A 24,680-nucleotide genomic window follows, 5' to 3' on the forward strand; every position below is an offset into this window, starting at 1 on the left:
CACTGCATATTTACTCATACAAAACATCCAGATAGATACTAACTTTAAAAGGACTTTCTTACTCAGAGGCTTAATGTTAACCTCATGACCATAATTTTCTTCCTCCTGTTGATCCTTTCTCCCTCAGATCATCCTTGATTAGCTGGTAAGTGCCTTGCACTTTTTCTTTTTTAATAGAAAAAAAAAGTTTTCCTTTCGAGCACTCTGCTGCTATAAATTCTAATTATCATGGTAAATTGGTGCCAGGGTGCATTTAAGCAATTAGAATGCTGTAATTAAAGTCTGCTGCATATGTAATCTTATAATGTATAAGGGTAAGCACAGAAGTTGAGAGCTGGGTTCTAAGTGTTTATTTAATAATGGTTATTCATCTGTCCTCCAGTTGCCTTTCCGGATACGCATCAGATGTGGGTAGACCTTGACCTATTTAGGCTCTTACTTTTCTTGCATGGCTTTACAATTTGACTGTAGATCACCACACCTCTAATTTCCAGGGCAGTCTGATAAACATTCACTCCCTTGCTTTGAAAATGTTTTGGCGCAAGAGTTCATAAAGAAGATTAAGATATTGGTGGAATGGTGGAGCTAGTCTTTGATATTTGACTGTGTGACAATCTCGTTCTTCCTGGGCTTAAAGGGAATAAAGTAGACCCTCAAGATCACAGAATAGAGGAGAAATAAAAATAAAAATTGGGAGAAGGAAGACTCACAGTCCTGAAGATAGGTTCTATAAAATTTTCTGTCATCAAGGTTCAGGGTTTTTTTAAGTATAGATTAATTTATTTAAAATTATTTATTGAGGTCCCAGTGTGGTAGCTCACACCTGTAATCCTAGCACTGTGGGGGGCCGATGCAGGCAGATTGCTTGAGCTCAATACAGTCTAAGCTAGAGCAAGACCTGATCTCTAAAAATAGCTGGGTGTTGTGGTAGGCGCCTGTAGTCCCAGCTACTCGGGAGGCTTTCAGTTTGCTGTGAGTTATGACACCATAGCACTCAACTGGGGGCAACAAAATGAGGCTCTGTCTCAAAAAAATAAAGAAAAGAGGCTCAGCGCCTGTAGCTCAGCGGCTAGGGTGCCAGCCACATACACCAGAATTGGCAGGTTCAAATCCAACCCAGGCCTGCCAAACAACAATGACAACTACAAACAAACAGAAAAATAGCCGGGCATTGTGGTGGGTGCCTGTAGTCCCAGCTACTTGGGAGGATGAGACAGGAGAATCACTTAAGCCTAAGAGTTTAAGGTTGCTGTGAGCTGTGATACCACAGCACTCTACCAAGGGTGATGTAGAAAGACTGTGTCTCCAAAAAAAAAAAACAGAGAGAGAAAGAAAGGAAAGAAAAAAAGAAAATTATTTATTGAATGTCTCCTATGTGCTAGGCACTATTTAGGTCATGGATGTGTAGTGGTGAGTTAAACATATCTCTGCCCATGTAGAGTTTAGAGTTTTATGAGATTAATTCCATAGTCTCTAATCGTGTATGTCTAACAGATAATTGCTCTGTTATCTGATGTTCTTTATAGCTTTCCCCCCCCTTATCCAATCCAGAATCCAGTCCAGGATCATACATTGCACTTAGTTGTCATGACTCTGAGGTCCCTTCCACATGTGGGGGCACCTTTGGCCTCTGGTACTTTTGAAGTAGACCGTCTTGCAGAAATCTCTTAAGGTCGTGGAATGTGTATTTGTCTAATTCACTGATTCTAAACACATATCATATGTTACATGTCTCAGAATCATCTACGAACTTTATGAAAACACAGAGACCTGTCCTATCTCAACTGATCATCTTTCAGTAATCCTGGGCCTTTCTATTCTTTATTAGCTCATCAAGTATTTCTGCCACCCAGCAAGTTTGAGAACCACTAGTCTAATAATTTCCTCATGTCAGGAATAGTCCATAGATGATGCTGAATCCATCTCAGTGTGTGTCACAAGGAGGCAAGCAATGTCAGTGTGTCTTCCTGGAGTTAAGGTGGTAACTTCTAGATTTCTCTGTTGTGAAGTCGCCTTTTCACTTTGTAATTAACAAGTTGTCTGGAGTTGACGTTTTGAGGCTGTTTTGGTCATCCTCCTTCTCAGCAGTCTCTGACCCAAGGATCTTGGACTCTAGGGGTGGTCTTGCCTAAGTTAGTTAGTACTATAGTAACTATAAAAGGTGATTTTCTAATTTGATCATTTTCAACATTTCTTAACTTTCATCTGTAAAGAATAATTTCCCCTTCTTTTCCATCTTCACTCTCTAAAAATATTTTCAGTATCAAAATGTCTTTGTGGATAACTTTTTATTTACTGTATTGTAATTCATTCTTGTTATTCATTTTGATGCTCAAAGCGCTCCCAGTTTGGACAGTGGAATCCCTTTAAGTCATATCCTGTGTGTTTTTGGCTTTTCCCCATAACATTTGAGCACTTCTCAATTTTATGGCACAATAAGGCAATCCAGGCTCTCTTTGTGCTTTTGCTGCTACCACCTTGGGATTAGCCTTTTTTTTTTTTTTTTTTCCTTTTAGTGGAGAAAAGTGTCTAGAAATCAAGATCTGATTACTGTTTAAACTAGTTGCAACTTTATTCCAAAAATATGTCACCTATTCACCTAAAAGTCACAGTGGATTGTACAGACCATACCTGGGCTGCACCTGGGAAAGTCTGATCTGGTTCATTTTCCCTTATTTCTCATTTCCATATCCATATATTCATTTGTGTTATCCTCCCACAGCCAGGCACTAACTCAAATGCTACAAACTTTCTCTCTCTCTCCCTGTCTTTCTTTGCTCCTATCTTCATTTTGATCAAATTTCTGAGAAAGGGTCTGCCCAGATACACACTTTGGTGGTAATGCTTATATCTTTGAGACTATGACACACGCCCACAAAAATACCTGTACTTGTTTGGGTTTCTGGGGGATTGTTTTGTAGCAATTATACTTTTTCAGAGCATCTTTATGTCTTGTTTTTATGTTTGTCTTCAGAATTCCATGAAGTATGTGGGAAAGATATTATTTTCCTTTTACATATATAGAAAGTGAAACTAGATGAGCAAATGACTTTTGGACATCTAACACCTCTTCTGTGTACTGTTGTAAGTTTGCATATCTAGAAATACTATCTAGGTACTAGTTTTACAATTCAGTTCTCACAGATGTTGATGTCTGGGCTATGTCCCTATCATTCAAAAGCTGAGATTCCCACACTTTATGGGGGCAAGACATGATTGCAAGAGGGACTTTACCTAACAATCGCAATCAGTGTAACCTGGCTTATTGTACCCTCAATGAATCCCCAACAATAAAAAAAAAAAGCTGAGATTCAACTGTATAGTGAATTAAGAGACACAAAAAGAATTCCCTAAAGTAATGAATACCCAGTTTCTTTCTTCACTCCTTTTTCAGTCCATGTTCTACCTATATTGAGCACCTGCCATGTGCCAGCCAGTCCTCGAGATGCAAAATAGATACAAATTCTTGGTGGTGCCTGTGGCTCAAAGGAGTAGGGCGACTGGCCCATATGCCGAAGGTGGTGGGTTCAAACCCAACCCTGCCAAAAACTGCAAAAGAAAAAAAAAGATACAAATTCAAGCCCTTAAGGATCTTACCTACTAGGTAGGATGACAGCAGGTGGGACATCAGACAATAAAGAAATAAATAAAATGTATAATGTATGAGAAGATGTAAACAGAGTCACCAAATACATTTGTTCAGGTTGCTCATTGCCAAAGTCTATGCCTAGTAATGCCTTCAAGGTCTTGGATCCAAGTAATAAAGGATGGAATTGCCATTAAGTAAGATATAAGGGGATACAGATGAGATCAGGAGTTGTTTGTTTCTTAATGTTCAAAGTTAAGTATAATATACATATAGAAATATGCATATAATCTAAGGATGCAGCTCAGTGAACTTTCACATATCAAACACATCAGAGTAACTAATATCAACATCAAGGAAACAGAGCACTGTGGCACCAGAGAAGCCCCTAGCACGTTCTCTTTCAGCCATTAATCCCTCCACTACTGTGTTTTGTTGTTGTTATTTTTGAGACAGAGTCTCACTCTGTTTCCCTGGATGGAGTGCCATGGCATCATAGCTCACAGAAACCTCAAACTCTTGGGCTTAAGAGATCCTTTTGCCTCAACCCCCTCTGAGTAGCTGGGAGTACAAGTGCCCACCACAACACCCTGCTATTTTTTAGAGGTGGGATCTCACTCTTGCTCAGACTGGTCTTGAACTCATGAGCTCAGGCAATCCACCCCCCTCAGCCTCCCAGAGTGCTAGGATTACAGGCATGAGCCACTGAGCCCGGCCCTTCCACTACCATGGTCTTTAATAGCATTTTATTAGTTTTAGCTGGAATCATACACCATGTGTTCTCTTTTTTTGGTCTGGCTTCTTTGGCTCAAATTTTGTTTTTGAGATTCATCTATATTGTTGAATGTAGTTGTTCATTCAGCTGGCCAGCTTGTTCATTTTCACTGCTGAATATTAATATATGGTATGAATGAATATACCAAGGTTCACTCACTTTGACGGGCATCTGGGTAGCTTGCGATATTTGGTTATTACAAATAGCATTTCCATGAAGATCCTAGTGCCGTCTTAAAGTGGACATAGAAGGCTGGACAGATAAATTCACGAACTCATCCTGGAAAATGTAGTACATACCTCACTGCTGAATATCGCTATGGTCACCTTCAAGGTACTCCCCTACGGAAGATATGCACTAATGCTAGTGCCAAGTCCACCCCTCAAAGCAGTTTTGGAACTCTTTTTCTGAAATGGCCATCAGAGATACCATCACCAAATGGCCAAGGGGAGTACTTCAGAGGTGACCATAGTGATATTCAGCAATGAGGCATGTAGCACTCATGTTTCATGAACTTAATTGTCAGACTTCATAGGATGACAGCTCTGATGGTCATTCCAGAAAAACAGCTCCAAAATTGCTTTGAAGGGTGGACTAGGCACTGGCATCAGTGCACAGCTTCTCAAGGGGAGTATTTCAAAGGTGACCATAGTGATATTCAGCAATCAGGTACATAGCACTTTTTCTAGGATGAGTTCATGAACTTAATTGTCTACCCTCAGATGCAAACATGTCTGTTAGGTGTATAACTAAGAGTAAAATTGCTGGACCATAGCATATATGTATGTGAAGCTTTAGTAGACCCTGCCAAAAATTTAGTTCAAAACCAACTTAATGGTCCACCAGCGGCGTACAGGAGGAGTGCAGCCGAGATATGTTCAGGCAACTGTCTCACGTGTATCATGTACATTCCACAGAACTGCTCCAAAGTGTTATCTGGAGACAACTTTACTCTGAGCCTAGAAAATGGAAATAAGCTAAAACTTATTGACACTGTTAATTTGGTGAAGAAACTGATTATGTAAGTTAAATGTACTAAAAATATCAATAATCCTATCTAATGATAACAATCAAATAATAGTATGAAAAAAGAGACCCATTTATTTAGCAAAATATAAATTATTGAGTATTCTAATATAGGATTTTGTATGTGATCTTTATATCACAAAACTTTATGATCACTATAAAACAATTTTAATAGAGACATGCTATGGTTCCAAAGATAAAGACAAATTATAATATCTTTTTAAAAATTTGACAAGAAAATTTTAAAGTTTCTTTGAAAATCAGTAAAAGAGAATGTCAAAGATTAATGTGGAAAATTAAAGCATCTATCCTATCAGATACTGAGACATACTATAATGAATGGTGATTAATTAGTTTCAGAACTATGTGAAATTTGAACAACCCAGAACAAAGTAGAAAAGCTAAAAATAGATACAATTACATGATTTTAAGAATTTAAGAAGCAACATGGTAAAAGTTAATACAGAGAATAACATTAAGAGACTCTTTGGGTGCTAGCCTTTATGATAAATACTTTGTACTTAATTTAAGAGCTCTAAACCTGTAGTCTCCAACACCCTTTCCCCCCACTCCCCGTCCCCACACACACACACACTACTAGTCTATGGCCCTGCCCTTTAGGACCAGGCTGCACAGCAGGAGCTGAGCGATGGGTGGGCAAGCCCATGAGCCAGCCAAGCTTCATCTGCATTTACAGCCACTCCCTGTTGCTTGCATCACTGCCTGAGCCCCACCTCCTGTCAAATCAGTGGCAGCATTAGTTTCCCATGGGAGTGTAAACCCTATAAACTGTAAACTGTGCATGCCAAGGATCTAGGTTGCATGCTCCTTATGAAAATCTAATGCCTGATGATCTGAGGTGGAGCTGATGTGGTGAGGCTAGAACTGGGGAGCGGTTGCAAATACAGATTAGCATTAGCAGAGAGGGTTGACTGCACAGAGACCAGAATAAATCAATTGCTTGTAGACTCACATCAAAACCACCCTCCTACCCAGGTCCATGGAAAAATCGTCTTACATGAAACCTGTCCCTGGTGCCAAAAAAGGTTGGGGATTGCTGCTCTAAACAAAGCAGTAATATTAGTATGATCATCTTACAGAGGAGGAACATTTTGCTGAGTTTCAGAAACAATTACGTACCTAAGGCCCCACAGCTTCTTCCAGTAGAAGAAACAGGTTGCAGTCCAGTGTGACTTTACAGGCCCAGAGAAGGACATGTCAAAGAGGAACAGACTGAAGGACACAAATTATACTCAGGAAATAAGACAAAGGATTAATAAAGGATTAAAGGATTTACCCACAACTCAAATCAAACATAGGTTCTCTATTAGGTAAGTGAAGGAAGGGTTGGTTCACACCTGGATAATGGCAAATAATAGTAGTTGTAAGGGAGATACTCAAATTGGTTAGTAATCAAAGAATTAAAAATTGAAACAAGAAATAATTTTGTAGTATTATTTTTATTTTTTAAGATAATAAAGGTCTCATTCTGTTTTCCAGGCTGGAGTCCTGCTCTGTCTCCCAGGCATGACCATAGTTCATTGTAGCCTCATATTACTGGGCTCAAATGATTCTCCCACCTTAGCCTCCTGAGTAGCAAGACTATAGGTTTGAGCCGCCATGCCTCTGGCTAATTTTTTTTTTTTTTTGTAGAGACAGGGTCTGACCATATTGCCCAAGCTTGTCTCTTATTCCTAGCTTCAAGCAGTCCTCACACCTTGACCTTCCAAAGTACTGGGATTACAGATGTGAGCCGCTACACCCAGCCTTGCAGTATTATTTTATACTTTTCTTTTAATAATTAGCAGAATAATTTCATTGATATGATCTATAAAAATATATACATTTCTCTAAAATAGAAAAAATTAGCATAAACATTTGATATGTTGATCTGGGTGATAATTATATGAGTAACATATACGTGTCAAAATTCATTGAGCTTCACACCACTGCACTCCAGCCTAGGTGACAGAGTGAGACAAAAAAAAAAAAAATCAGGTTGGGCAAGGTTGGTCACACCTATAATCCCAGCACTCCGAGGCTAGCATCAGCTAGAGTGAGACCCCATCTCTAAAAATAGCCCAGGCGTTGTGGCAGGTGCCTATAGTCCCAGCTACTTGGGAGGCTGAGGCAAGAGAATCGCTTGAGCCCAAGAGTCTGAGGTTGCTGTGAGCTATGACACCACAGAACTCTACAGAGGGTGACAAAGTAAGACTGTCTCAAAAATTAATGATAATTGAGCCGTACACAGATTTGTGTGTTAGACTGCACATACCTTAATAAATTTTTTTTTTAAATACTGAATATACTCGGCTTAGTGCTCATAACTCAGTGGTTAGGCTACATACACCAAGGCAGGCAGGTTCAAACCCAGCCCAGGCCTGCTAAACAACAGTGACAATGACAACAAAAAATGGCTGGGTGTTTTGGCAGGTGCCAGCAGTCCCAGCTACTTGGGAGGCTGAGAGGTAAGAGAATCACTTAAGCCCAAGAGTTTGAGGTTGCTGTGAGCTGTGACGCCACCTCACTCTACTAAGGACAACATAGTGAGACTATCTCAAACAAACAAAAAAAATACTGAATATATTAAAATGTAGTCAATGATGATATGGTTATTTTTAACTAAGAAAATACATGTAAAAATAATTGGATGCTGCCAAGATTAAAGTGAGTATAAAGCATTTAGCCCACAAATTTGAAATTCAACTTCCCTTAAGAGCCAAAGCAAAGATGGAGTTATGATCACTTCCATAACTCACAGTGCCCATTAAGATAAAAACAAAGAGCCTGCAATGCACAGGACAGCCCCCCACAATAAGGAATTATCTAACTCAGAATGTCAGTCATGCTGAGGTTGCACAACCTTGATTTAGAAGAATGAATGGGCAGAATGTATCATTCAGACCATCCCCTGTAAATATTACCTCTAACCACTAGCTTGGACTATAAAAGGAAGAAAAGATTGCCTAATGTCCCAAAGGATGTGGGGAGGAAGTGGGGTGCATATGTAGTAGCTGTGACCTGGCCTTCTAGCGGGGTTAGTAACCCCTAGAAGATAGGACCAAGCACAGAGAAATAAATTTCTGTGGCCTAAGGAAGAATTGCCTCGTCAGGTGGTGGGTAGGTGTTAAGTGTTGGCGTGACCCCTGCACCAGCTTAACTGTATTAAAGCCAGGAAGGGCTCCTCTGACCTGGCAGAGCCCACCCTCTGTGTAGAGCTGTCAGGAGGAATTAGGGAAGTTCTAGGCACTGCATCCACTTGCTCATTTGTATCCTCATTATATCTTGTTTTGGCACTGCTGGCTGGATTAGTGATAAGCCAAAGCCAGAGCATCCTAAGTAGCATCCAAGCACTCATTCTTGACAGTTCTGTTTTTTTAATTTTGACCAGTCTTTGAAGTCTGCCCAAGAAGACCCTTTCTCTCCATCTGTAGTCACTGATTCCCTCTGGGTCACATCTTTCAAACATTGTCCCCAGAGAGGGGAGAGGAGAAAGAGAGGGAGAGAAAGAGGGAGAGGAAAAGAGAGGGAAGGGGAGATAGAAAAGGAGTAGAGAGAGAGAGAAGAGGGAAATTTTTTTTTCTTTCTTCAGTTTTTGGCCGGAGCTGGGTTTGAACCTGCCACTTCTGGCATATGAGGCCAGCGCCCTAACCCTTTGAGCCACAGACACCCCCTGAGAAGAGGAAACTTTCTTCTCTTCATTCTAATTCAGAAAATCCCTAGACCTCATCACTTGCCTAAAAAATGCTAATGGTTTCCACTAGAGCTAGCAGGGAAAGAAGTAATTCTCCAAAAGAATGAGATATTCTGCCCAGAAAAAGGGACAGGTACTTGGCAGTCAATACAGATATCCACTACTCTGGGAAAATACATGTATGTCCTTTTAAAAATAAAAGAAATTTATTTTTATTTTATTTTGATACAATTTTTGTTTCTTTATTTCTTCTTTTTTTTAATTTTTTTTAATTTTTAATTCTGAAATTAAAGAACAAGCAAGCTGACTTGCTTGTTCATTCTTCGTTTGAAGTACTTTTTTGTTTGTTTGTTTATTTTCTTTCTTCTTTTTTTTAGATGTTCTTTCTCTGGCAATGCTCTGTCCCCTTGCCTCCCCGGTAGCGGGGATTACAGACGCCCACCACAACGTCTGGCTATTTTTAATGTTAGTAGAGACGGGGTCTTACTCTGGCTCACTGCTGCTCATACAGGTCTCGAAACTCTGAGCTCAGGTAATCCACCCGCCTCAGCCTCCCACAGCGCTGGGACTACAGGCGTGAGCCACCACGCCTGGCCTCTTTATTTCTTCTTTTGCAAACTATGTATTTTTTTCCTTTCTTAAAAATTATTTTTTCTGAACAGTTTGAGAGTAAAGACTTATACCAGTTTACCTCCGCATATTTTACTGTATACAAGTATTTCACAAGATCAAGAATATTCCTCATATGACCTTATTACAATCATCACATATAGACAACTTAACATTCATTGAACCTGTGATACTGCCTAATACACAGTCCAACTGTCCTGATAATGCCTCTTTAACATTTCCTCCTGATCCAGGATAACACACTGTGTTTAGTGTGATTCTTTAGTCTCCTTTGCTTTGGAACAGTTCTTCAGCCTCTTTTTTGGCATTCATCACATTCACATTTTGAAAGAGTTTGAGCCAGATGTTTTATAGGATATCCCTCAGTTTGGGTTTGTCACATGGTTCCTCATAAATAGATTTAGTGGTACATTTCTGACAAGAATACTATACCATGGTATACTGGAGCCAGCTGTACCAGCTCACGGGTGCCCATTCTCACCTCTCTTTCTGCCTCCATGTTCTGACGTTATATTGCAAACTAGAAAATCAGCTATGGTGGGAATATTTACACTGCAGAAATCAACCAATGCTGTAAGTCAGACCTTCTCCAGGCCCCGATTTCTGGATGTGAAGCATTTCCATTTACCAGCACAGGTAAGGTCATGTCCCTCTCAGTGCCAGCCATCAGGAAGTACGTGATGCTGTTCTACCCAATTATTGGCAATATCTCAGACCTTGGTTAGGATAGTGTCCGTCAGGTTCTCCTTTGAAGAGTTATCATTTTCCCTTTTGTAATTAAAAGGTAATCTATGGAGAGATACTTCGTGATTTTATAAATATCCTGTCCTATCTATGCCAGGCACGGTGGCCAGGCATGGTGGCTCATGCTTGTAATCCCAGCATTCTGGGAGGCCAACGCAGGTGGATTTCCTGAGCTCAGGAGTTCGAAACCAGCCTAAGCAAAAGCAAGATCCCATCTCTAAAAATAGCGTTGTGGAGGGCACATGTAATTTCAGCTACTTAGTAGGCTGAGGCAAGAGGATCACTTGAGCCCAAGAGTTTGAAGTTGTGTGAGCTATGATGCCACAGCACTCTACTGAGGATGGCCAAGTGAGACTGGGTCTTTAAAAAAAAAAAAATCGGCAGAGAGAGGGAAGGAGGGAAAGGGGTGGGGCCTTGGTGTGTGCCACACTTTCTGGGGGCAAGACATGATTGCAAGAGGGTCTTTACCTAACAAATGCAGTCAGTGTAACCTGGCTTACCATACCCTCAATGAATCCCCAACAATTTAAAAAAGAAAGATAAATAGATAGATAGATAGAGATATATATTCTAAAAAAAAAAAAAAAAAATCCTGTCCTGTTTCTCATCAGACTTTCACCTGATAGATTTTTACTTATTAAAAATTACTGTCCGGGCTCCACGCCTATAGTAAAGTGCTTACAGCGCCAGCCATATACACCAAGGCTGACAGGTTCAAACCTGGCCCTGGCCAGCTAAACAACAATGACAACTGCATCAAAAAATAGCCGGGTGTTGTGGCGGGCACCTATAGTCCCAGCTACTTAGGAGGCTCAGGCAAGAAAATCACTTAAGCCCAAGAGTTTGAGGTTGCTGTAAGCTGTGACACCACTGCACTCTACCAAAGGCAACATAAGGAGACTCTGTCTCAAAAAAAAAAAAAATATATTGTGTGAATCAATTAAGCACTATGATAGTACTAGACATTAGAAAATCAGCCATTTCTCTTTCATTCCTTCTACATTTATTTTTTGGTGTTCTATAAGTTAATTTTTATAAACCTAATCTTTTTTTTCAGAGACAGAGTCTCACTTTGTCACCCTCCGTAGAGTTCTGTGGCGTCACAGCTCACAGCAAACCTCCAGCTTTTGGGCTTAAGTGATTCTCTTGCCTCAGCCTCCCAAGCAGCTGGGACTACAGGTGTATAGACCTAATCTTTTCTTTTAATCACTAGACATTCTTTAAGACTCAACCTTAAAATAGTAATGGACTTGGAAACAAACTGAGGTATCCCAGTGGCTTGTCTAGTAGTTCTAAACACTGAGCATTTGTGACCACCTCATTAATATCCATTGCTGTGGTTCAGAATAAGGGTCCGTGGGAGTACTGCATTGATGTAGGAAAAGCAAAGTGAGTCTTCAGAAATAGCTTCCCATTCTACTCTGAATATATGTTTGTTGATAACATACAATCCTATCAACTGTGGAAGTGGCAGTTAGCGTCATTTTTCCACAGTTTTGTCTGATTCCAGTTTTTACCAAAAGCACACCTTTGGAAGATTCCAGATGAGGGATTTGCACGAGTCATAGAAAGTTAACTAGAGCATGGCAGAGGGGAAAGAGTCACCAGGTGCCAGGCGCGGGTGGCTCACACCTGTAATCCTAGCACTCTGGGAGGCCGAGGCGGGTGGATTGCCTGAGCAAGTGGGAGACCCTTATCTCTAAAAAAATAGCTGGGCACTGTGGTGGGCACCTGTAGTCCCAGCTACTCGGGAGGCTGGTGCAAGAGGATCTCTTGAGCCCAAGAGTTTGAGGTTGCTGTGAGCTATGATGCCACTGCACTCTACCAAGGGCAACAAAGTGAGACACTGTCTCAATAAAAAACAAAACAAAAAAACAAAAAGAATCACAGGTACTGGGGGATCAGACATCACACTTCAACTCCCTGATGTTCATTGCCACCTATCCTCTGTAAAACAATAGGAATTGTAGGCTCTTTAAGTTCCCTCTTAAGTCCCCAAATTGTCTTTTATTCTGTTCTACATGGAAACCAACACCTGGAATTCATCTTGTTAGCATAGTGTCTTGGTCAACTGAATCAACAAGCCAAGGACAAAAATGAGATGTCCAGTATAAAACCTGAACCCAGTGACCTACTGATTGAATTCATAATCTAGCTAAATTAGCCATGAGCGTGTGGCACTAGGACTTGATCCTGTTTCATATTACCTTTGTGCATTCAGCTGCATCATCTGACTCACTTCTCGGGTTCTCTCTGTTTACCCATGACAGTCATGGAAACGCACTGAAGGATCCTGTTACCTTTCTCTTTGAGGAGACTCCTCTCTCCAGTGTTAGCTTGCCCGGCACCTATAAGGTTACCTCTGTTGCCATGGTTGGAAGTAAAATAAATGTTCTGTCTTGGGCAGGCTGCAATTTCAATAGAACTTTTATAATTTAGGTACAAAAATCTGGAGTTCTTTATGAATCTTGATTAAATTCCACCTACAGAAATTGCTGAGAACCACGCAAATAGTGTTATTCTTGATTGATGCGTTGTTTGGTGACCTCCATGAACAAATCAAGTGACACTGGCAATCAGCATTAGAACTCAGATTTTAAATGGCAGGTGAGGAGGGGACTGAGGATTATAAAAGAATGTGGGTTTGTGCCAAACCACTCATTCTCTTCTCTCCCTGGAACAAGATTTTGATAGTCCCACTGTTTCCCCTCACCCTTCTCCCACAGAACTAGGTTGAGCCCCTTGGGTAGTTGAAAAAATCCACAGGTGGGCGGCACCTGTGGCTCAGTCGGTAGGGCTCCGGCCCCATATACCGAGGGTAGCGGGTTCAAACCCGCCCCGGCCAAACTACAACCAAAAAAATAGCCGGGCGTTGTGGCGGGTGCCTGTAGTCCCAGCTACTCGGGAGGCTGAGGCAAGAGAATCGCTTAAGCCCAGGAGTTGGAGGTTGCTGTGAGCTGTGTGAGGCCACGGCACTCTACCGAGGGCCATAAAGTGAGACTCTGTCTCTACAAAAAAAAAAGGAAAAGTCCACAGGTGAATTAGGTATTTGCTCCCCACTCTTCTGGGGCTGCCAGAGCCTGATACTTCCCATGCTTCAGTTCCTTACTTCAGCATTTTTAATATTTAATAACCCTTCTAGGGTAGAGAATTATTTGGCAGCTTTCTTAAGCGTATCTGCTTTAGGTCTTTTCATCTGTCTGCTGATTGTCCATTTAATAAATTGAGAATTGGTGTCTGAACTGTTTTTCTGGTGACTCATCTAAGGTTCTGATGAGGCAAGGGGGGAGCCATGGGGTGTCAGAGGATTTGGCAGTAATTTCCATTTATTTTATTCATCTTTAGTGTTTTTGAGATCCTAAATAATCTACTTTTTTTCTCTTGTCTAAGATTTTAAGGCAAATGTGAGTTGACAAAACTGAGTTTTGGCTTGATTTCAGACTCAAAGATGTTTTTGAGTTCTCCTCTCAGCCCTCCTCCCTCTCCGTGGGTTTCTTTTTCTTTGAATTTAAGGAATTCAACCTTTCCAAAATTTAATCTTGATCAACACCCACCTCACCTGTTGGATTAACCACTTCATCATCTTTCACCAGATTAGAAAACCACTGTCTTTTGCCAAAAAGACAGAGGGCGATTGATTCCTGCAATCAACCTAGCTGCTCTTTGATTTCATAATCTGTTTCTAGAGATTATAAGCGAGCTTTGAATTCCAAGGCTCTGGGCCTGTCAGCTTTTGAAGCCAAAAACTTTGAAGCATATCCTCTGCCTCAGGTTTCAAAAGGGAGGCCTTTATGCTGCAGGATGAAATTCAGGGCAACGTGAATAACTATCACTGGTAGCATTGTAACATCCTCGGTTTTGTTAATCATTTATTTTATTTTGTGGCTTTTAAAAGAATTATTATTAGTTTGGGTTTGGGGCAGGGGTTGAGAACCCTAATCAAATCACTTGGAAACCAAGAGAAAAGCATGATCCTTTCAGAAATCCTCACCGACAGTCACTGTCTCTATAAACCTACCTACTGTACATTTACTTTAAAACTATTTCATACACTGCTTGGCGCTTGTAGCACAGTGGTTACGGTGCCAGCCACATACACTGGAGCTGGCGGGTCCAAACTCAGCCTAGGCCAGCTAAACAACAATGACAACTGCAACAAAAAAAAATAGCTGGGCATTGTGGTGGGTGCCTTTAGTCCCACCTACTTGGGAGGCTGAGGCAAGAGACCCGCTTGAGTCTGAGCGTTTGACGTTGCTGTGAGCTGTGATGCCATGGCACTCCACCGAGGGTGACATAATGAGACTCTGTCTCAAAAAAAAAAAAAAAAACTACTTCATACTCTTCACTCTGTATACTAGGAAACACTCCAGCTCAGATTCAAGAGGTACAAGGGCGGAAGAGAAAGAGTGCAGGGCAGTTTTCAGGCCTGTGAGTTCCATGTTCTTAAACACTATGCCCTTTCAAGTCCTAATTATGAGGGACTTAGGCAAGGAGGTGGTAACGCGAATTGTTTTCTGCATGTGTTAATAACGCGTACTAGCTAACATGCCACCAAAACACTTTCTGTCTATACCACTCATTGTTCTGATATTACATGATGCTATAATGGGATTTACATAAATCATCACACTAAAGAAATCAATGAAGGCACATGTGAATATTATTAATAGAGGCAATACCCCTGCCACACGTACTTATGCATCCATACAGTCTATTCAAAAAGCATTCTTGTTAACTAAGGCTCAGGAGTCCAGTTTTTCTTTTGAATCTTAAGAATAAGAGAAAAAAATAATGATGGAAAAATGATAGGTTAGAGTTTATCAAACTTCAATATTAAAACAAAAGAATTTTAGTCTTCAAAGCATTTGCAATACCTGATTTTTAAGACTTCACATTTTATCTATAATAGTACCAATATTATCTCAATAGTATGCATTGACACAGAAGTGAATTTCTATTTTTAATAATATCACGTTGTGGGTATACTGAAATAACCATGCTGTGACACAGAAAAAATAATTAGGAAAGCATTCAACAGATCTAGGAAAACCTGCCTGTCTTAAAAATGAACTTGTAGAGATAAAAAAGTTGCCAGACTTTTTAGCCTCAAAGTCATTCCTGTGTCTTCCTGAATATTGACCACTCTTTAAACAAAATCCCCCACAGCTGATTAAAACACACACACACACACACACAATGTGTTTCCCCTTAACCCTCAGTGCGTCTCTCCACATGCCCCCCTCCCCCTGCAATGGTACGGTCTGCATTTGATCGTAAACTGGAAGTGCCAAGCTCTGACAGCTTCCCCAACTCCACAGCCATTTGCTACATCCTAGGGCAGCCCTGTGTTCAATGATGCTTTCCTTTTCCTCCAACAGGGGCACATCGAAGTAGACAGTGAAACCATCTTCAAGTTAGCAGCGCTTATTTTACAGGTAAGAATTGACAAACTACCTCTTCCCAGCTCCCTTTTGTTTATTAGTTTTTATTAACTGTCTGAAACTTTTTCATGGGCCAGTGTCTGCTGGATTTTTAAACTAGATGGTTTTTTGCCAGTGAAAAATGTAAGCCACTGTCTTCTTTGTAAAATAGTTTGTATGAACTATGGCTTGATATTGTATGTTTCAGAGAAAATGAAGTTTACACTGCTCTGAGGGAGAAAAGTTAAAACCATGTTCCTAGAAAAGAGCTCTGGGTTACTTAAATTGGGGAGGCAACAGTTGTTACAGCAGCTGTAATTTTCATTTAAATTTAGTAACTTCTGTATACATTTTCATGAGGTTGAGTAAAAGAGCCCTTTAGTTCTTAAAGGCGTTAGTAGCTGAAAAATACTGGGAGTAATACTTCCATGCTGGTTTAAAAAGTAAAGAGAAAACAAATAGTATGTGTTGATTTACCTGTATTGTGGTTTAAAAGATCTTTGTCCAGTCTAAAGAGTGTCCTACTTGAACAGAAAAGCATTTATCATGTGATCTTAGAAACACAAAGGAAGAAAAAAAATTATCTGCGCTTTTTCATATATAAATATCTTTATTTGTCTCTTCTGTTAAGAATAAGAAATATGGGGCGGCGCCTGTGGCTCAGTGAGTAGGGTGCCGGCCCCATATGCCGAGGGTGGCGGGTTCAAACCCAGCCCCGGCCAAACTGCAACAAAAAAATAGCCGGGCGTTGTGGCAGGCGCCTGTAGTCCCAGCTTCTCGGGAGGCTGAGGCAAGAGAATCGCGTAAGCCGGAGAGTTAGAGGTTGCTGTGAGCCGTGTGACGCCACGGCACTCTACCCGAGGGCGGTACAGTGAGACTCTGTCTCTACAAAAAAAAAAAGAATAAGAAATATGCCTTCCAGGATTCTAGCATTTTCTTATCAATGCCAAATTCTTCTCCATGGCCATAGGGAAGGTGTTGCTGATAAACACTCTTCAAAACAGAACTCAGGGATTGAACAGGGGGCAATCATCAAGATAAAATTCATTTAGCTTAACATAAATACATACTGATCATCTATCTTGTTTTTTTTTTTTTTTCCAGGAAGCCAAGGGAGATTATACCAGGTAATGATTCCTTTTCTGATATTACTATGCAAAATAATCCCTAGCTGAATCATTTTATGCTGTTATTTTAAATAACAATGAATGCAGAATCAAAGGAAAGTAGATCTCTAGGCTGGAGACTGAGATCTCTTTCCTTTTCAAATAGAGACCTATTCTTTTTGTGAATGAATCTGGGCTTGACGCTTTCTTACAGTTTTGCAAGCCAGACTGACAGTGAATTATAATCAGAAGCCTTCCAAAGTTCTGTTTTCTATCATCTGTTAATTAGTGAGATGAAGAAATCTATAAAAAGCTTTGGTAGTTTGTGCTGATTTAAAAAAAAAAAAAAACTTACAATAATCCTGTGTTTGAATAGTTATAATGTATGCACAAAAACATTAAATCCATCAGCTGCTTAGTTAAGGGATTAATAGGGGCTTTCTTTTGCAGCTGCCCTAAGGGGGCCTCACCCTTCATACATTTGACCTAACAGTTGTATTGTTGCTGCCAAGACACTTACTGCTTCGCTGGCCACGTCCTCAGACAGAGTTTCTATTTGAATTCACCCCTTACCTGATCCATTCTGTCCTTTTAACGCAATAATTAGAGCTGGAAAAGTAGAAACGGTTAAAGGTGGAAGCAAAGCCTCTCTTCTCAGCCAATGACTCCTTTGAAAGCCTGGCTCTGCCATGTTAATGATCCACTCCTGGTAAACTTTACTTGTGGATTATTTACAGATCATCTAGTACTCATTCCCAGCCAAGTCTCTGAATAATGTCCTCTGTAACAGACTGATAACAAAATAATGCCTCTCAAGCAGGAAAACGTCCAGTCTCAGAGTACAACTTCACTTCAGACACTCCCAGCACTCTCCCTGTCTGCCCATTTGGGTTGATGGGATGCTCGGGAAGGCCGCAGAACACCCTGCAATTTGCTCAGCACACTCGCCCATCACTTCTATTTGATGCTATGTTTTTTAGGTTAAGAAATATGCTCTGAAGAGGTCATTATAATCAGCAAACACCAATTTTTTTAATTGAAAGAAAATGGCAAGGAATAAAACAAAGAAGAAATAATTTCTAGATTATTAACATCAAATGCTGCTGTATCTTTCCTGTTGTCTCACTGCCTGGGAATATCAGATAGGCGAGGAATGCCATCATTTATGGGTGTGATTCTGGAGTCAGTTTGTAAATGAGGGTTTCAGGGCCCTTTAATACTAAGGTGGGTCTGAAGAAGTTGTAATAACCCAGTGGGGGAGAAAACAGAAAGAGAAAGATTAATCTAACAAACTTTCCTTAGGGAAGATCTCTTGCCCTGTGGTAGAAGGCTTAATTAAAAGGGACAGTCCTGGCTGGGAATGGTGACCATGCCTGTAATCCTAGCACTGGGGAGGCAGAGCAGGGAGGATCCCTTGAGCTTAGGAGTTCAAGACCAGCCTGAGCAAGAGTGAGACCCCGTCTCTACTAAAAATAGGAAAATTAGGCCAGGCATGGTGGCTCATGGCCTGTAACCCCAGCACTTGGGTGACCAGGCGGTGGATTGCTTGAGCTCATAGGTTCAAGAACAGCCTGAGCCAAAGTGAGACTGTGTTACTATAAAATAGCCGAGTTCTTTGTCTACCTTCACCTTGTTCTTGGCAGTTTCCTTAGTGATCACTGGGCTGAAGAAGGGGCATACGCTGTTTTGGAATTGTCCAAACTATGCTGAGCAGTAGAGAGAGCATGGGACCGGAGTCGTGCTCAGGGGCCGCACATCTTTTCTTTACTTTAACCTCATCTATAATGGGGTTAAAGTAACAACTTTACATGGTGGTTTTGAGGAAACCAGTGATGTGGGAGGACCATGTAAATTATAAACTGTTTCACGAGTGTTGGTTTGTGCTAACAATGGTGAAAGAAATAACAACAAATGTGAACTTTGGTCATAACGGCATGTAATGGTGCAGAAATTTTGGTCCACTGCTACCATTCTCTCCGGATCTGATCGCCTTCTCTCCTTAATAGACAGCAACATATTTTTCCTCTGAAGTTTTGTTTTAAAAAATAAAATACCAAAAATAAACAAATAAATAAATATAAAATACCATGAGGCGATGTGATGGCAGTTAAAGCAGACCTTAGAATCTGACAGCCTGTTTCAAATGCCAAGTCTACCCTGTGTTAACATCTCTGTGTAATCTTGAACAAATTACTTAAACTCTTTATGCCTCTGTTTCCTCATCTGTAAAATGGGATTTATAACATTAGTAGACACTCCATAGGATTGCTGTGATGATTAAATGAATTGATACTGTATTTATAAAGTGCTTAGAACTTCCTACAATTGCCACTTACATAGTTCACCAAATTGATGGAAATGACTCACCACTTCCTTGTTGTTACAAACTATGAGTTGTTTCCCATTTCTTGCTAATATAAATACTGCTGTGACAAATGCCTTTGTGTATTTTGAACTGTCATTATTTGTGATTATTTTCTGAAAATTTTCAGGTAGGAAAAAGCAAAGGGAAATTCCTTAAAGGAGGCAAAGTGCTGGAAAGTGCATGTGTTCTTGATACCACTCAGTTTCAATTATAGGAAATTCATAGCTTCATCCAACAAGCATCACTAAATGCCTAAAATATGTCAGCACTAGTCTAGGCATTGAGGATGTGAAGATATATACAGCAGGGGCCTTTCTCCAAGGGAACTGGACCTTCTGTCAAGGGCTGTCTTCGTGGTGATCCCAGATTATACTTCTCTGTTGGGTGGGCATGTTGCTGACTGCAGTCCTGGCTTACAGAACTTCACCGAATTTTTTCACTGAGATTTAAACATGGGTCAAGAAATGTCCCCAAACGCCTTCTAGATAGGGTGAGAAGGGCTTTTTCAATTAAAGCAGTGATTGAACACCTAATTCTGAAGCTGCTCTGGCCCACTCCTTGGGAATATCCCCTTCTTTCTGGAACTTAGCATTTCCAAAGCTGACCTCACCAACATCCCAGCCTCCAAACCAACTCCCCTTCTGTGGTCTCCCATTAAATTACATCTCCATTCTCTCTTGAGTCATCTCTAAGGATTTCACCTTTCTCTTCCCACCTTTCTCCCATCTCCCAAACAGCTCCCTCCATTCCTTCTGTTGACCAGCACCAGAACTTCCCTCATCACGTTGAGTGAAGAAGCCCTCATGCTCCTTCACTCAACTTGATTGTAAAAGTACATGTGTATGTGTATGTTGTGTATTGTAGGTAACGATTGTGTGCTTAATATGACATTATTTAAAATGTCCACCATTCAATCCCATCACAGTAGTTCTCATCTCTACTTAACATAGCAATATATGTAAAATTTAGACCCAATGAAATTGTCACATTGCCAATGAGTTCCCAGATCTGTTCTCATTCCACCACACACTACCGTCTGTGCATAACCTCCAGTTATCTTCCTAAGACAGATTCAATCATTCATCTTTACTTCTAGAAGTCCTTTGCAAGGCCAGGCACACTGGCTCACACCTATAATCCTAGCACTCTGGGAGGCTGAGGTTGGTAAATCCCTTGAGTTCAGGAACCTGAGTGAGAGGGAGACCCTATCTCTACTAAAAATTTTTTTAAAAAATTTAAAAACTAGCCTGGCCTTGTGACAGGTACCTATAGCACGACCTACTTGGGAGGCTGAGGCAGGAGGATTGCTTGAACCCAGGAGTTGGGGGTTGCTGTGAGCTGGACTGATATCATAGCACTCTAGAAAAGAGTGAGACTGTCTCATAAAAAGAAAAAATACAGGGCGGTGCCTGTGGCTCAAAAGAGTAGGACACTAGCCCCGAATGCCAGAGGTGGCAGGTTCAAATCCAGCCCCGGCCAAAAATGGCAAAAAAAAAAAAAGAAGAAGAAGAAGAAAAAGAAAAAATAAATATCCCTTGAAGTTTCTCATTGCACAGAGATGCCTGCCTGCACACACCAACCTGGCATTCAAAGCCCTGCTCCATCTGCATTACACATTTTATCTCCCCTAATCTATTTCCATCCGCTTATGCCTCTCTTCTCGTTTTACCCCACGTACCCTGTGGTATTTTACCTTCACTGCTTTGCTGGAATTCTCCTTTCTGGAGTACCTTTAAAAACAACAGTCCTCCCCATTTTATTTTGCTTCTGCCATGTTTCCTTCAGAATATTTTAAGTTAACATTATCATAACCAGTAGGAAACCCTGTTCTCTGAAAGTTAATTAAAATAGTGAAGTGGGGACTTCCATTTTCTTTAAATAGCTGACAGTCTGAATTTCCAAGTCAGCCCTTACACTGCAAAGATCACAGGCTACTTGGGTAACACAACACAGACAAACAGAGAATTCCTAAAAGCTGACAGGGCAAGAAGGCAAGGCTTTATCATGCAGCCACCAGCCAGCCAGCTGCAGAAGAGTTTGTAAAAGAAAGTTTGTTGTTGTTGTTTGTTTTGTTTTGTTTTGTTTTTGAGATCCTGAAAGGTGGAAGTTACCAAATAACTATGTCTTTCAGGTACTTCTGTGAATGGCTACAATTTTCAGTTCAGTGCCAGGACAGAATGAGAGCATATTTACATACACCTTCAAATGGGAAGGAAATATTCTCCATTTACAGCTGTGCTTCAAAAATGCAGCTGTTTCCCATGGGAAAGGAACTTCTTTGAATGCTTTGAGAGTAATTAATGGAGGGGAGGAAAATCAAAGGCTTTCAAGAAATTGGCACCTTAGTTCTAATAACCTCTGGAGCACTTAAAGCTCTAAAACATAATTCCATTTCCAGGACCCTTTAAGATTAGTTACAATAATAAAAATATCAGTTCCCATAGGCTATGTGCTATGCTGAGTACTTATATCAACAGAGAGGAGCTTGGAGCTTTGAAATTTAACTACTTGGGTTCAAATCCAGGCCCAACCATTTGCTGAATAACTGTGGGTAACTAGCCTAACCTCTGTGAAACTCCATTTGTCTTAATAAGCACCACTTGGCATTGCTACTGTAATTATTAGTATGTTCAACCCTCAGAGCAGCTCTGTGATTGGCCTTATTATTTCCCCCATTCTACAGATAGGAAAACTGAGCACTGGAGACATTAAGTAGTTCACTGTTTGGGTCACACAGCTAGATAGGAACAGATGGGGCCTCCACACTGCATGCTCTTATACCACTATCAGGAGTTTCCTTTTGTCCATCCCAACAAACTTATAAGATTCTTTGCCAGCAGAAGAAAGAAGCCTGGCTGACTCACCAAGTTTTCTTCACAGGGTTTTCAATCTGCTCATGTGCTGTGCGAATCTCCGAGAAGGGAGCACATAGGCAGAGTTTCCACACTTGTTTGTCCCTGATGTCTGCACACCTTGTTGGACCAACGTTCCAAGGACTTGACTTTGTTAATCACAGAATCAGGGTAGGAGTAGGCCTTTGCATTTCACAGCTTAAAATGCTTGATGCAACCAAACAAAAACAGAACCCTCAAGTCCCACCTTGATATATCTTTAAAAAACTATTAATACCACAGAAGATGGTTCTATGCGGGAAGTAACTGTCTTGATGCATTTGGGTTGTCAGTTTCCCTCTCCCCTGGAGTGGACCAGGCATGCCACAGCTACTTGGTACTGAAGTGGAACTCAGCCTCCTTGGCCTTTCCAGATAGGCCTGGAGTTTGGCTTGTATAGAATTCAGTGTGAATAAAAAAAGCATAGTGTGAACTCCTTCCTCTCCTCGAAGTACAAACCATCCAGAATCTACCAGGACTAAGGGATGACATTGTGGGGGAGGAATTCTACATTCTATCACTGATAAGCATTGCAGGGCCCTTTGGTTTGGTTCTAGAATCACTGAGTGATAACAACACACGTAACAATACAATCTTGTTATCTGTGTTCAGATGACTAATGCAGTTAATCCATTTTTTTGTGTGTGTGATCAGGAAGGACACAATGAACCATACACACAGGAAGAAGGGATAAAGCTTCGGGGCTTCAAGTTGACCATAAATAATTTTCACTTGTCTAGTAAGTTTCCCAGGAGAAAAAGATTTATTTGACTTCCATCCTTTTGCAAGAAAATACTACCTGTGTTCATTTTTTTATGTGCCTTTTTTTAAACTCTAGATTTGTATGAGAGGTAAATTTTTTAAATTGTGAGTAAATATACATAACATACAAATTACCATCTCATCCATTTTCAAATGTACAGTTGTATGGTTTGGTAATGTTCACATTATTCTGAAACTGATCTCCAGAACTTTTCATCTTTCAAAACTCAAATTTTGGTCCTGTTACATCCCCCAACTCCTGGTTCCTGGCAATCACCATTCTGTTTTCCATCCCTATGAATCTGATGAGAGGTAAAAATATTTTTATTTTAAATTCTTACAGATTTTCATGTTAACCTGTTTAACCAACCTGAGTCATTCTTAGGGACTGTATTTCTTCTACCAGGTATTAAAAGAGTTGAAGGTTCACAACAGACATGATCACAGTCTTCAGAGAGCTGGCTAACAATTAAAAAAATCTTTCATCACATTTTAATTCTCATTAAAAGTTTTTTAGACTTGAAAAAAACAGAGTTTGGCAGTTGGTCACCATCAAGCATATAGATGGGCAGAGTAATTTGTTCTCTGTTACAAGTTTAGCTGAATTCTAGCAGAGAGGACCCTGAGTTCCCCAGAACGCAAGCAGATCTCCTGCCTCAGGAGGCATCTTTGGGAGAGAAGGGGCTGACACAAATTCCACTGGACTGGTCACGATGTGAGAAGAGCAAGTTTTAAGGCTGAACTTCTGCCAGTTACTGTAAATTCCGTCAAACCAATCCCAAAACTGCTTACAACCTGGGACTAGGCAAGTTACCTCCAAAGCTCTTTTCCCATGTTGTTTGTTTAAACCTTAGGGTCGCCAGATTTAGGGGGAAAAAAAGGATTTTTTTTTTAATTCAAAGGATTAAATTTAAATTTCAGATGAACGATGAATAATTTTTAGTATAAGTATATCCAAAATATTTAATCTGGCAACTCTAATGTGGACCTCCCCCTGGGAACTCTTCTCAGTGGTAATAATCCACACCACCAGCCTGGTCTGACTGTGGTAGAAAAAAAATGTTTGGTAAAACCTTTGGTTTTGTGCACTACCCTCGGGAAAGAAGGAACACATTTATTGACCATAGGCAGGTTGCCTACCAGAAGTCTGGTGTGGTACTCTTAAGAACCTATATGGCAGGTATTGTTATAATGAGGAAACCCGGGCTTAGGGTTTCCCAGGAATAGGGAGTCTTGGGACTGAATCCAGTTCTAAATTCTGAATTTTATGTCTATGGCTGTTTGCTTGGTTGGTCTTTTGAATTTTTCCTAAGTGTATGCTGGCTGCCCGTCTACTTTGGTGGGAGGTGGGCAAATAGGTGACCGTTCTAAACTTCACCTTCCTTATCCACAATTAGAGTGCCTAGGTCTTGGGTTGCTGGGAGGGGTAAATGAGTTCTTATAAGTAAAATGCTAAGCCCTTGTCACACACAGCAATGGTCTCCTTTAAAGCCAAAAGGATTTGTTGTCCTATAAAAGAGGAGCTAAGAAGTCTGAGGGAGCTGGTAAACCAGGGGCAGCCTAGAAACGCATGCTGACACTTGAACCCCCACCGACCCCTGGACATCCCCCTCCAGGAGCTTCTTTAGCCAAGATGCAGGGTGAGCCAGCAGCTCCCCACCTTTCACAGAAGCAGTCAGGG

The 24,680-nt window shown here is 40.7% G+C and overlaps 1 protein-coding gene across 6 annotated transcripts in view; it reads left to right on the plus strand.

Annotated features, from left to right (window-relative positions):
- Positions 1-24,680, plus strand: part of FRMD4B (FERM domain containing 4B) — a 455,009-nt gene that overhangs the window by 353,590 nt on the left and 76,739 nt on the right. For all 6 annotated transcript variants that reach the window (XM_053599743.1, XM_053599740.1, XM_053599739.1 and 3 more), the window contains 2 exons: positions 15,834-15,890; positions 16,980-17,002. In XM_053599743.1, coding sequence (XP_053455718.1) covers positions 15,834-15,890; positions 16,980-17,002 — 80 coding nt within the window. The remainder of the gene's footprint in view (positions 1-15,833; positions 15,891-16,979; positions 17,003-24,680) is intronic.

The sequence above is a fragment of the Nycticebus coucang genome, chromosome 8, assembly GCF_027406575.1.
Source record: "Nycticebus coucang isolate mNycCou1 chromosome 8, mNycCou1.pri, whole genome shotgun sequence".
Lineage (NCBI taxonomy): Eukaryota > Metazoa > Chordata > Mammalia > Primates > Lorisidae > Nycticebus > Nycticebus coucang.